This window comes from Symphalangus syndactylus, chromosome X (genome assembly GCF_028878055.3).
Source record: "Symphalangus syndactylus isolate Jambi chromosome X, NHGRI_mSymSyn1-v2.1_pri, whole genome shotgun sequence".
Lineage (NCBI taxonomy): Eukaryota > Metazoa > Chordata > Mammalia > Primates > Hylobatidae > Symphalangus > Symphalangus syndactylus.
The window spans coordinates 33736810-33751327 of NC_072447.2; the positions used below are offsets into that span (position 1 = coordinate 33736810).

The 14518-nt window shown below is 42.4% G+C and overlaps 1 protein-coding gene across 12 annotated transcripts in view; it reads right to left on the reverse strand.

Moving 5' to 3' along the window:
• SH3KBP1 (SH3 domain containing kinase binding protein 1) overlaps nucleotides 1–14518 on the reverse strand; it is a 356671-nt gene that overhangs the window by 98561 nt on the left and 243592 nt on the right. For all 12 annotated transcript variants that reach the window (XM_055269199.2, XM_055269203.2, XM_055269200.2 and 9 more), the window contains one exon: nucleotides 1027–1121. In XM_055269199.2, the coding sequence (XP_055125174.1) occupies nucleotides 1027–1121 (95 nt within the window). The remainder of the gene's footprint in view (nucleotides 1–1026; nucleotides 1122–14518) is intronic.

Here is a 14518-nt window from a genome sequence, read left to right on the forward strand (position 1 = left end):
TAACAAAGGTAAATCTTACTGATCACCTTATGGACAAGCCCTGGGGGAGGGGTAGGGCCAGGCGACACCAGTCTCCACCCTCTCAGTAATGGCCACAGTCAGCGGGACCCTGGGCCTACCCCCACTCTACGCACCTGCAATCTCTTCCCCTTCCCTGCATCCTCCACCCTGCCAAGGCTTCCCAGCCCTGCGAGAGCCAGCACAGGCAGCCACAATGATCTCCCAAGTCACACTTGTGCTAAGGGAACTGTGATAAGTTCCCTGTCACTCCCCTGAATACAAGAATAAAACCACCATACACATCTTCAAGACCATTCAGCTTCTCACCGTATTTGACCATCACAAAAATGCTGCTCTTCAGAGAAAAAGTCATCTATTCTGGGTATTGCTTAAATAATATATCTTTCAACCACCTACTTGGTGAGTACCATTGTGTGAAAGCACACAGAGTACACAGCCAAGGTCCCTGTTCAACTGCATCACTTCACACAGATTTTATAGCTCTCTGTTTATTTACAGGGCTCTGGCTCTAATAATAATAAAATCATTCAACCTTCTTAGCCCAAACGAGACAGGAAAAATTCTCTCAGGCACTCTACCTGTCTTTGATCTGAACAGCAAGCATTCTTTAAGTGTTTTCTGCCTGTGAGGCATGACCAGCCTTTTAAAAAAAACTCCTCCTCGGATACCTCAGGACACAGAGCTCTGCAGCCTGGCTGCTGTGGAGGGCAGGATCTCCAGCCAAGCAGGCTGCCTTTTGGGTTATTCCGTCTGGAACAGACTTTTCTGAAGGACCATGCAAATCTGCAGCTGGTCCTAATGCAAACAAATCTATTCTCGTCTCAAGGAATGCATTCACTTGGATGCTGGGCTTAGCTTGATCAAAAGGAAAGATGCAAGATTCTTCCTCACAAGTTCAGGACTGAGAAAACCAAGCTTTCAAGCGCTGAAGCAAAAGCTTGTACTGTCCAGTCAACACCCCAAAGGAGTTTGTGGTTTACAAGGTAGAAGACAACCTTTGTTTACCTTATTGATGAGAGTGACTATATCTCCTTCTTTGATTGTCAATTCATCATCATTCTGTGCCTCATATGGAAATATTACTTTGCAGTAATCCTTGCCTATAAGAAAAACAGAAAACATAATCTTTAAAATGCTTTATCTAATGAGCTGGCCCAGGAGAAAATGATCTCTATCACATTAAGTTCAGGGAAAGGCACACTTAACAGGTAGCATATTACTGCTGCATGAAGAAAGGGTGACCCTCAGGAAATGACCCGAGAGTGCTCATTTTTGGCTCATGTATGTTTATTGGCTTCCATTTTTTTTCCCCTTACAAATCATGTGACATCATGAGATGCCCCTGACTGCTTTGCTTTTCTCTGGCAGAAAGGTAAAAAGGTAAAAAATGGTATATGTCAGGAAAACAGACATACACCATTTTATATACTCTTCAAGTGCATGCATAAACATATATAGTCTACAGAGGGCAAAAAAACCTTAAGTTTTGCCTCACTGCCTTTTCCCACACATTACTAAATTAGAAACAAGGTATTTATATATGTTACAAAGCTACCAGGGTACATAAAACAATGAAAAATTACCCCATTATGGTATGTCTTAAGAGACAAGTGTCAATGTATTTCTAGGTAAGCACATGCCAACCATAAACAGCCAACAAGTATTGACTGAACATTCTTTACACACATATGTGTGGGGGTAAGCTTGTTCAAATATGTCCCATGGCCTTTCTGTGGGAACCTCCCTATGCATAGATGGCTGTTCCTCAGCAAAGAGATGCAATAGCCCTCACCAAAGAGGGAAAAATACTAAGGCCACTAAAAATCGATTTAAGTATGTCCTGAATTACATGCTTTTGAAAGTCTATGTGCTGTTAAATCATCTCTATTTATCTGAAAGCACAAGTTACAAAGATAGTGAAAACATTTGTATTTCGGAAATGGAGACTTGAAAAACTAGGCCTTGATGATTCAGGACAGAAGGTGGAAAGAAAAATTCAAGAGAATTAGTATCTACTGGGACAGGCATCGATTATTCTGCATCAAAGTCAACAAACCTAATGGCTGTGAATGGCCTTAGATATTTCCCAAGCATCAGGCCCGTTCCTGCAGATGGATCACAACCTAGAGCTATGTCTTAGAGGTAACCTCTTGATGGCAATTATATTGTTCCTAGTGTAATTTATATTACTGAAATGTGTTTATTTATTTTGGTTAACATCCCAACAACCAGAGATTGTGACATATAAAATAAAAGCAATTAAGAAATCCATAATACAGATACACTGTGGTCTAGGGTTGGGATAGGACAGAGAACAGAGGGAGGAAGGGGAAGGAGTGAAGGGAGGAGAGGTGGTATTCACTTAGCTTTTGTGCAGATGTTTTCATATTCTGTTACAATAGCTTGAAATTATTAGTTACATTCCCTGTCCTAGTGTTGGAAATCTTCCATCTTGGGTATTCTGGGCCTCTGATGGCTTTTGCCCCTTAATCTGTGCTGAGGGGCAATAGTTCTAAATCCCATCAATACCATATTCCTAAACCCACATAGTTACCAACGTTCTATCTCTCTTTACTTAGTAATAGCAAACCTCCCCAAATATGAATTGGTCAAATGTTCTACAGAGACAGAAAAAGTTAAAACATGTTTAAATGAGATAATGACAGCTCCTCACCAATTTTCCTATTGACTGTGCTAGTGAAATATGACTGCCAACCTCAAAACTTACAACAACACAAACACAGTATCACTGAAGAACTGCACTACAGAGTCCTGGCTTTAAGAATAATTATTTGGATGGAAATCATGGAACAATTTTTACAAAGAACACAGAAACCCACAGCCAACAAAGAAAGAACAGGTCATGTTTCTGTTCCCTTCAGTCAAAAAAAGTTAACTAAGTGTAATAGAGACTGTTGGTTAACATCCCAGCAGACATTCCCCACCCTCTTCCTAGTTCACAGAATCCTAATTTGTTCAGGCATTACATTCCGGAACATGGAACCCTCTCACAGCCCTGGGGATAAAGCAAAATATGTCCAGGCAAATAATGTTAATCTCACTCTCTTTTGTTGGTGATTGGTTTAGGGATGGGCAGGTGCTCTATTTGCAGCCAATGAGATGTGAGAGGAAATCTGCTGGGGGTGGGAGAGGCTGTTAGATTTTGTTCCCTGGAGTGTGTGTGTGTGTGTGTGTGGGAGAGAGAGAGAGAGAGGGAAAGAAAGAGAGAGAGAGAGATGGAGAGACCGAGAGAGACACGGAGAGACACACAGAGAGAGAGACATGGAGAGACAGAGAGAGAGAGAGAGACAGAGATAGAGAGAGAGAGAGAGACAGACACGGAGAGACAGACAGGCAGACCTGAGGAAGACAGTTGCCCCTGCCATTCTCCTTTTAACAGTTTTATCTTTGTTGGACGTCAGTACAGTGTTTGGTGCTCTTGAAATCATATTTCAACTGCAAGAGGAATGCCAAGAAAATCAGTGATAATTTGATGAGTTTTAATAAATTTATACAGTTGTGTAACCATCACCATAATCCAGCTTTAGAACACTTCGACTGTGCAGCTATGCTGTTTTATGTGTAAGGCATTAGACACAGAATTATCCGGAAAGCACCACTGTTAGAGAAAAAGAGGAGATACTGGTGCCAGGGGTTGCTGCAGCATATCTCAGCCCTCTTTGCACTCCCAGAACCTGACACAGAGCTCCCACTCAATGTTTCTTGATGATCTCCAAGTGACCCCTATAAAGTGGAGGAACACTTGGAGGGGCCACAAGGAGGAGGAGAGGACTGTGGGCCAGAAGGCAGGATACTTGGGACTAGGTTGGGTTCCCAGCTGGGCTTTCGCAAGCACATGACCTGAGACAATCACACTACAACTCTGGATGACCTCAGTGTCCTCAGGTGTAAAATCAGGGACCAGCCAAGGAGGGGAGAGAGGAGAGTCTGGTTAACTTCAGCAGGACACTTAGCAAATTGCAAGGTATTCCAGAGCTCAAATATAAAGCAACTAAAACAGAGCTGTTCTGGTTGGGGAGTAGGGCTGTCCCATCTCCCACCCAGGTCCCCGAAGACATGTCAGTGAAGCTCTGAGGGCTCCAAGGGGCACACTTGGCTAGACCTGAGTTCCTGGCAGATCTGACTTTGAGCTGTGACTTTTCATGACTCTAGCCACAGGCACTATCACCCAGAACTCCTGACCAAACCCAGCAACCATTAGCTTCACACACTTTAATTTATTATGATATATTTTAAAATAGGAATTTATTTTTACTGATGAGGCATTTGAGCCTGAATTCAGTAGTATTAGAAAATAAAAATATTTCTGGATAAAGAAAATGTGGTACATATACACCATGGAATACTATGCAGCCATAAAAAGGAATGAGATCATGTCCTTTGCAGGGACATGGATGAAGCTGGAAGCCATCATCCTTAGCAGACTGACACAGGGACAGAAAACCAAGCACCGCATGGTCTCACTCATAAGTGGGAGTTGAACATTGAGAACACATGGACACAGAGAGGGGAACAACATATACCAGGGCCTGTTGGGGGGTGGGGGATGAGGGGAGGGAACTTAGAGGATGGGTCAATAGGTGCAGCAAACCACCATGGCACACATATACCTGTGTAACAAACCTGCACATTCTGCACATGTATCCCATTTTTTTTTTAGAAGAAAGAAAAAAATATTATGTTGCATTGGATGTATCAGTGGCTTTAAGACACTCAAAATTGTTATCTGCAAAAAAGTTATTAACTCTGAGTCTGTGGTTTTAATGTTAAAGTATATGGAACAAAGATGTTCCTGACCTCCACTTAAATATTTATTGGACCACCACCATGAAAAAGATATTGCCAATTTGGGGGACTGTAATACACAAGTAAGCCCAACCACTCCCTCCTGTCCCTGCATGGAAGTGACAGTCTAATTCTTGGAGAAAAGCAAGGGGAGGAGAATAGCAGAAAGAAAAGACAAACCCATGCATACACATAAACTCACTATGATGGAATATTGTTGTGTTTCAGAGAAAGGCAAGATTACATTCAGGAGAAAGTTCTCAAAAGAGGAGGCATTTGATATGTCTTAAAAGAAGGGTATAATTCCAGATCCTTTGGACGTGGGAAGATTATAAATTTTAAATGACTATTGGACAGAGTTGGAGAAGAAGGGAATTAAATTAACTTTGGGAGGCAGGCATTTTCCATCTATTCACCAATTGGATGGATTTAATTAGAGATCAAATAGGAATGAATAGACACACACACACACACACACAGAGAGAGAGAGAGAGAGAGAGAAATAAAGCATAATTTATCCAGCAATTTGAGATGATTGTCTTTTTTCTTTAGAAAGGTTAAAAATGACTAATGAATTAGCATAAGACTGAAATCCTAAATCAGTTCTTAAGCCTTTTTTTGTCTTAGAGTCCTTTAAGAATCTGATAAAAAGCAATGACTCTTTCCAGAAAAAAAAACCACGACACAACAAACCATGCACACACACACTCAAATGTGCAGAGAAAACGTGTACAGTATCAGAAGGTTTGAGGACCCCAAAGCTGTTAGTTACCTAGTTCCCACATCAAGAGACCCTGTACTAATTATTGGCTTTCAAATTTTAAGAAGCTTGCTCTATTAAAGTCACCAAAATGTCCAGTCATGATTTACACCCTCCCCAAAAAACATTATTTCAATCTCTAAACTTTTAGAAATTTACATAATATTAAAAACAGACTGTTAAAGGAATTGAACTCACATGCCCACATCACATGACTGCCTGCAGCTAGTTTTTTAATCTATTCAATAAAAACAAACCAACTTCAAACAAACAAGCAAAAACCCTCTCAGCTTAAAAAAAAAATAAAAGCAGAACCAACAGAATAAATATATCAGCAAGCTGAACATATACACAGAAGGAAATAACATTAAATCCAGGACAACTCTCTGAGCTCAGTTTTAGGGTATAAAGATCAAAACCCCATGTGTCATAGGCAGATTCTGGTAGGAAGACTTTCAGAGCTTTAAGCAGCATTTGGAAAGTACCAGGTCACACCTAAAACTGGAGTTTTCCTTTCCCTTGGGACAGTACAACAAAAGTATCAAGCTCAGGGATAGTCTAGTTTCACCAACATCATAATCAGAAATTCTCTCGTTCAACTGACAAATATTATCTCAGACACTACTGGCTGGTAATCCCTCACTCAGAACCCCTGGGGACAGGATTATTCAGATTTTAGAAAGGAAATATACTGCATATACCATATAATATGTAACATCCTCAGCTGGGGGCTGGGGCTGCACCCAACCATTAAAATTCTGCAGTAAATGGATGACTGGTCACTCCAAGTGGGAAAAATAAAGACTATGAGTAGGCATATGTCAGTCCAGAACAAGTTTTATCACCCAGTGAGTAATAAAACATTTTAGTTTTCAGAGCCTTTTGTATTTTGGAATTGCACATAAGCGTGTGGACTTCTATTATATTCTAGGAAAGAGAAGTTAAGGTAAACAAGACACTATCTGCTCGAGGAGCTCAAGTAGCAGAAAAGGGTTTGCATACATACAGTGTTGACCAGACAACAGTGAAGATAGGATGAGAGCCATGCATTCGGCTTAAAGTGTCAGAGTATCTGAAACGGGACAACCACTTTCCCAACAAGAGACTCAGGATCTTGTCAGAGAGGAAGAAAATGACAGTGGGCTTTGTACAATGTTCTAGGACATTGACCAGAGGAGTAGGATTGGGGTATGTTTCCCAACCAATCATCCCTGGTAAGAATTTTGTGGGGCACCTGTTCATTCTATTATCTTCCCAGACCTCTTCCCTGCAGATCTGAATCTTCAGATCTGAGGTGGGACCAGGAATCCATTTACTAAACACATACTCTGGTGATTCTCATCATCAGGGAAGCTTTAAAAACCTTAGTCTGGCCAGGTGCGGTGGCTCACATCTGTAATCTCAGAACTTTGGGAGGCCGAGGCGGGCAGATCACGAGGTCAGGAGTTTGAGACCAGCTTAGCCAACATAGTGAAACCCTGTCTGTACTAAAAATACAAAAATTAGCCAGGCTTGGTGGTGGGTGCCTGTAGTCCCAGCTACTCAGGAGGCTGAGGCAGAATTGCTTAAACCCGGGAGGCGGAGGTTGCAATGAGTCGAGATTGCACCACTGCACTCCAGCCTAGGCGACACAGCAAAACTCCATCTCCAAAAAAAAAAAAAGAAAACAAAAGGCCGGGTGCGGTGGCTCATGCCTGTAATCCCAGCACTTTGGGAGGCCGAGGTGGGTGGATCACGAGGTCAGGAGATCGAGACCATCCTGGCTAACATGGTGAAACCCCGTCTCTACTAAAAATACAAAAAATTAGCCGGGCGCGGAGGCGGGCGCCTGTAGTCCCAGCTACTAGGGAGGCTGAGGCAGGAGAATGGTGTGAACCCAGGAGGCGGAGCTTGCAGTGAGCTGAGATAGTGCCACTGCAGTCCAGCCTGGGTGAAAGAGCGAGACTCCATCTCAAAAAAAAAAAAAAAAAAAAAGCCTTAGTCTAGGTCAGTGGTTCTCAGGCTTGAGTGGGCATTGGCATCAGGTGGAGAGCTTGTAAAAATAGATGAACTGGGCCCCACCCCCAGGGGTTCTGATTCTGTAGGGCTGGTATTTGCATTTCTAACAAGTTCCTAGGTGATGCTCCTGCTGCTGCTAGTTCTGGGACCACGCTGTGAGAACCACTGGTCTAGTAATGGGTATTAGCAAATGTTTAATTCCAGGAAGGAGCAAAACAGTTGTGGGGACCTGGAGGGTGGACCAGTATGGTGGTAGCACTGGGGGTGGGTGTGCCATATGCTAGATTTAGACAGGAACTCCAGTTCTGGGTCAGATTCTGAGGATCGGGGGCTAGTGAGGGGTAGTGAAATACATATTAGGTTTGTCATCTATTCAGTAAATAACAACTGAGTGTACACTGCATGCCAGGCAGCAGGGATGCCACAATGTCCTTGTGGGGCTTACTACAGTCTATACCAGCAGTTTGAAACTAGGGCTTCCCAGGAAATATTGGCAATACCTGGAGACAATTTTACTTATTAGAACTTGGCAGGGAATGGGGGTTGAGTGCTACTGGCATCTAGTGGGTAGAGGCCAGGGATGCTGCTAAACATTCTACAATGCACACAGAGGACAGGGCCCACCAACAGACAATGATCCCGCCCAAATGTCAATACTGCTGAGGTGAAGAAGCCGTGGTCTACATTTAAATTGAGACGGAGAAATGAAACATGATGTGTCCGTCAGTATGTCTGTCAACGCCAACCCAGTGTCTTCCTTTATGAAGAAGCTGACCATAACTCCAAACAACCACCTTCGGTCTCGGATGCTGTTGGGAATTTGACTTTCAAATTATTTCACAAGTATGAATTATGACACCATTTAACCTACTCTAAAAAGAGAAGTATATTTTAAAAAGAAATGAAAATCTGACAAGCAAAGCCCTTCTTGTCTCTACAATGGAGCAGAGGCTGGATCACTGCTCCTCTCCATGGTACTTTCAGACGAGAAGCTCAGATGAGAAGCTCCTTGGAGAGTCTTTGGGAGAAAGAAAACCTACCAGGAAAACACAAAGGGAGTTAACCTTTTTCTCAAGAGGACTGTATTTGAAATGCAGATCTTAAGCCACATGGGTAGGCTGGGCACCCTCCTGGGAAGGCTCCCACTCTGAATCCAGACAGCGATGTCTGTATTGGGGAGCAAGTGATGAAAGGTGCTTCTTAGGAAGAGGTGGGTACCCCTGGGACATCAAGCATGAGGGGCTTCAGTACATGGCAGGCATGGGAGGCACTAAAGGGGTGAATACGAAACATGCTGCAGCAAATTGGATGTGCCCAAATCCCCAGGCCCAAGAATGAGTGAGTTTGGGGGAGGACATGTGAGCAAAACCACTGAGTCTGAAAAAATAGGATCAGAGTTCCTGGGAAAACCCAACACAAGAGAGTTGACCCTTCTTTTTTTTTTTTCTTTTTCCTATTTAAACATGTGGTGAGAAAGCAAAAACGAGCTGCACTGAGTAAGTAGCAATCTGCCCAGCCATTCTTGAGGCTGGGGCAACAGACACAGATAAGGCCACCTGCAAAGTGATCAGGAAACAGTGTTTCTCTCCCAAGCATATGCAGTAGTTGCAAAGTGTCCTTAACAACCCTCTTCTTGGAGTGCTCCTACTTTCTCACTCCCTGACAAAGTATGTGATTTTAGACACAAACTACCAGAAACTTGGTTTTTTAAAAAATTATATCAGGAAGAATGACACATTCCACTCTTGCCTAAAGGCACTAAGCCACTTGACCCAGAGAAGCAGTCTTCATTTCCAGCCCAAGTGCAGCGCCTCATGTAAGGGGTTTCTGGACACAGCACTACACATCTATCTTCACTTGGTAGCTGCCAAAGAAACCGGACCTGAGTCCACCTCACAGTCAAGACCTGATGCTGACCCCTTGCCACGCAGCCCTGCTTTGCCTTGAGCCTATCAAAACATAATTTCATTTACATTTCACTAAATTCACCCCTTCTGAAAATCTGTAACGACTTTTTTTTTTTTAATTTTGCTTTTGCTTGGTGTAACATCCACACGTCCCCTGGTGTGCAGTCTCCCTGGTCACAATGAGCCAATAAACCTGAATTCGTCAGACTACAGCCTTGTCCCTGATGGTCTTGAGGCAGAATAGGGTCTGGAGGCAGGGAACCTAAGGCCGATTCACGCTGACTTCCTAGAACTAAATCAAAAGGAAAATCCCAACTTTCCACACCTAAGTAACAAAAGGACCAGAGGCTACTCCCTTTGCAAATCCCCCTCCTTTTCTGCGGGGCAGATGGAAAATTGAAAGTGTCTCTGATTAGTCGTTTCCTGCAACCAATCAGATGTTTGCATAGAAATGTAACTTTGTAACTTCACTTCAGCCTCTGATTGGTTGCTTTCCACAACCAATCAGACTGACTGTGGGCCACCATTTTATTTACATAGGGTGTGTACCAAGTAACCAATGGGAAACCTCTAGAGGGTATTTAAACCCCAGAAAATTCTGTAATGCGGCTGTTGAGCCCCTGTGCTGCTGCCCGCTCTGACCCTGTGGAGGGTACTTTCATCTTCAATAAACTCTGCTTTTGTTGCTTCACTCTTTCCTTGCTTTGTTTGTGCGTTTTGTCCAATTCTTTGTTCAAGACGCCAAGAACCTGGACACCCTCCACTGGTTAACAGTCTTAGGCCGATTGGGAGAGCAGTGGCTGGTAAGAAGAGAGGGTCTGGCAAGCCCCAAGGAACACCGGCAAGCCAAGGAACACCAGCAACCACTGCTAACCACTCAGACTCCAGAACATGCTCAAGTGTCTTACAGGAACAAATGTGTTTTTTGTTTTGTTTTGTTTTGTTTTGTTTTGTTTTTTTCCCCCAGCAGAGAGCTCTGTAAGCTGGTGTTCTGAACATGCTTTTGAAGGATGTTCCTTACCATTGTATTTCAAGTTTCATTATATGTGGTTTCCATATACAACTTTAAAAGCTAAATCTACTTGCTTCTGTAGAGATGCATTATGTGCTGTTTTCATATAGCGAATGGAACTGTTTTCCAAGCATAAAATTTCGTAAGCAAGTGTTTCAAACATGTTTTTGGGAGATGTTTCTAGCGTTGCATCTCATCGTGCGTGAGGGCTTTATATATACATGTTTTAGAGCTAAATCTAAGCATACTTTGTAAGAGATACATTATGTGCCGTTTTCCTACAGTGAATGGAACTGTTTTCCATGCAGAGGGCTCTTAAAGTAGGTGTTTAGAACATACTTTCGAAAGATGTTTCTTACCATTGTGTTTAAGGTCTCATTGTGAGGGGCTTACATATACAGGTATATGTACACTTGGCAAAGGGGACCAATGGCTAATAGCTTTTTAATTTTTATATATATTTTTGAGATAAGGTCTCACTCTGTCACCCACACTGGAGTGCAGTGGCATGGTCGTGGCTCACCACAGCCTTGACCTCCTGGGCTCAAGTGATCCTCCTGACTCAGCCTCCCAAGGAGCTGGGACCACAGGCATGTGCCACCATGCGCAACTAATTTTTTCTATTTTTTGTAGAGACGGGGTCTCACTGTGTTGTCCAGGCTGGCCTCAAGCTCCTGGACTGAAGAGATCTTCCCGCCTCGGCCCCCACGAAGTGCTAGGATTATAGGCATGAGCCACCATGCATGGTGCTAATAGCTTTTAAAAAACTGTGCAATCTACAGCCTGATAAATCATAAATCATTTATACTTCTCCATTTGCTCAACCACCACTTTTTATGTGCCCACTGAATCCATGGCCCTTTTCTAGGCTGCATGGTGGGGATATCAAGCAGAAGATACAGCCTCAACCTAGAGGGACCAATGATCTAATGATAGCAACAAGGTTCCATTTGTTGCCATCACAGATGACAACTCTTAAGAAGCAAGTCAGTGAACAAAGGGATTGCAAAGGTGGTATGAGTGTCCAGTTAGGAAGTGAGATGAGGTTCAGCAGGGAAAACAGCCTTTGTCCTGCAGTCATAATTTATGCAGAAGCCTGATCTGCCCTTGTACAAATTCTGTCAAGGATTTTTTTCCCCCAACCCACCTGTTCAACTGGTCTTCTGAATCTGTAAGACTAAACTATTTGCTCAGAAAAATATTCAATAGCCCTTTCTTTGGGCTATTTTCCTATCCCACAGAGGCCACAAATCTGTATCAATTATAATAAGAAAGAGGGAAACTCCAGATGTGGTGAGCTGGAGGAACCTCAGGGCATTTCATTATGAATATTTAGACAGTTTTCCTCTTGTTATGAAAATTATGCCAATCTGTTCCCCAGCATGAGTTTCTGATGAATTTCAATATCATAAAAGCTTTTTTTTTTGAGAGGGTGGGGATGATAATGTTAATTGTTTAACTAAATCCTGATCAGCTGAGTTTCACGTTCACTCAGAAAATACCAACTCATATGAACATTTTTAAAATCATCACAACTCTTAACCCTGATGTGAGCTAGTATTTTAGCACGCTAAGGAGACAGACATCTACGCAGGAAGGAGCTGCCCTCTTCTGCACTGCTGGGCAATTTTTGTTATAGGTTTGTCTTCTGGCCAGAAGGAAGAGGGAAGGAGGTTGCTCAGATCCCAAGCTCAGGGTCATTTCTAATATGTAGTTGTTCAGTTACTCTGTGGCCTGTTACCTAAACATAAGTGTCATATCAAAATCCCGAAGCAAGGAAATGGTCCAAATGAAAGGGGCTTTTTAGGGGGCTTCTAAGGGGTCTGGGGTGGCACTAAATGGAAATCATGGAAGAACAATTACCCCAGAATTTGCTCTTGACAACCGGAGACAGTGTGTGTGAGCTGAAACTGAAGAATTTTTTTTTTTTTTTTTTTTTTTTTTTTGAGACAGGGTCTCACTTTGCCACCCTGCTGGAGTGCAGTGGTATGACCTTGGCTCAATCACTGCAGCTTCGACCTCCCGGGCTCAAGTAATCCTCCCATCTCAGCCTTCCAAGAAGCTGGTCTCAAACTCCTGGGCTCAAGTGATCCACTTGCCTCACTCAGCCTCCTAAAGTGCTAGGACTACAGCTGTGAACCACTGTGCCCAGCCCAACTGTAGAAATTCTTATCCTGGTGTCTAAGAAAAATGTCCGTCAATAAACATCCCTCAAGCCTTCGCTGACAGTAATAATTCCCTTTCTTGACCTGCTACCATTTACATGCATATTAACATCTATACCCAAAGACATCTTTCTCATATTCCTACTGAATTGTTCACATCTTCCTTTTGGCTCTTCCATCAGCTGCTTAATTTTTTTGAATGCAGAAACCTTCCCCTCTGAGTTGTAAAGCTTTTAGAACTGAATGAGAGGATGAAGATGCTGGGATAAACCCTGGGGTTTATCTCTAGTATAACCCTCTGACTTCACAGACAATGCAGATGATGAAGAGGAAGGCCAAAGGAATAAAATTATTTGCTCAAGTTCACATGGCTAGCTAATAACAGAGCTGGTCCTAGAATATGGGCTTCCTGTAAACCCACTCTTCTGAGTAACCCATCCCCCACCACGCTGTTTCTAGAGGGCCAGGTATGTGGATGTAGTTAATAGACGCTTTTAGGACTGAACAAGGCTTTGGCTGGAGCCAGGATTCTCCCACATGCTTAGGAGAGCTGAGCATTTGGAACTGTGTTCATTTTCAAGCCCAGGAAGCCCCTCTTGGACCCCAGAATTACTCTAAAACCATACTGTCCGCAGAGAGTAGGCAGACAGTTACCAGAGGCTGGGAAGGGTAGTTGGGGGCTGGGGGGTAGGGGGGATGGTTAATGAGTACAAAAAATAGTAAGAATGAATAAGACCTACTATTTGATAGCACAAGAGAGTGACTATGGTCAATAATAACTTAATTGTACGTTTTAAAATAAAGAGTGTAACTGGATTGTTTGTAACTCAATGGATAAATGCTTGAGGGGATAGATACCCCATTCTCCATGATGTGCTTATTTCACATTGCATGTCTGTATCAAAACATCTCATGTACCCCATAAATATATACACTTACTATGTACCCACAACATTGTTTTAAAAAGAAAATATTTAAAAAAATTAAACTACACTTTCCAATATGGTTGCCACTAGGCACACATGACTATTGAGTACTTGAAATGTAGCTACTCCAAATTGAGGTATACTATGCCTATGAAATACATATGGGATTGTGAAGACTTCACATGAAGAGAGCAATGAAAGTATCTCATTTAATAATTTTATGTAGATAACGTGGAGATAATATTTGGATATATTGAGCTACATAAAAATACATTAAAATTAAGTCCAATTGTTTTTCCTTTTTTTTTTTAAACATGGCTACTAGAAAATTTAGAATTACATATGTGGCTCACACATGATATTTCTATTGGCTAGCACTTTTCTAAAACACAGTTAACCCCTCCCATTCATTAGCCTAATCCTTCCAAAAAGACTTGAGCCTCCTGCCTGCAGACATGCAGTGGTATCTAGAGATATTCAAGCAGGGATGTGTTGAAGATGCCAGTGGGAAGTCAAGGGTAAGTAAAATTGGTCAAGTGGTTAGGCCTCTCTGACCTGAGGGCTCGTGAATCCCTAATGCGCTTAATTTGCCACTCTCTAAAATCTTTCAGCCACCTTAACTGTGCAAAATGCTTTCATTATATATGGATAAACCCTAGCTCTTCATACGAGTGAGATACATATAGCAGGAGAGAACCACGTTCTGTAATAAGGGGAAAGAAAAAAACAAAAACAAAAACAGGAGTTCTGAATCTAACCTGTGCCCACCCTAATGGTGGGGAATTGAATGAAATACAATTGTGTACATTTTTCTGATGCGTTTGCAAAAGCTATCAAGGTTATATAGGGATTTCTAAAAAACATTTCTGTTATTGGGAAATCCTTAAATGCTTTTAAATGTGAAACAGATAACTAAGGAAACT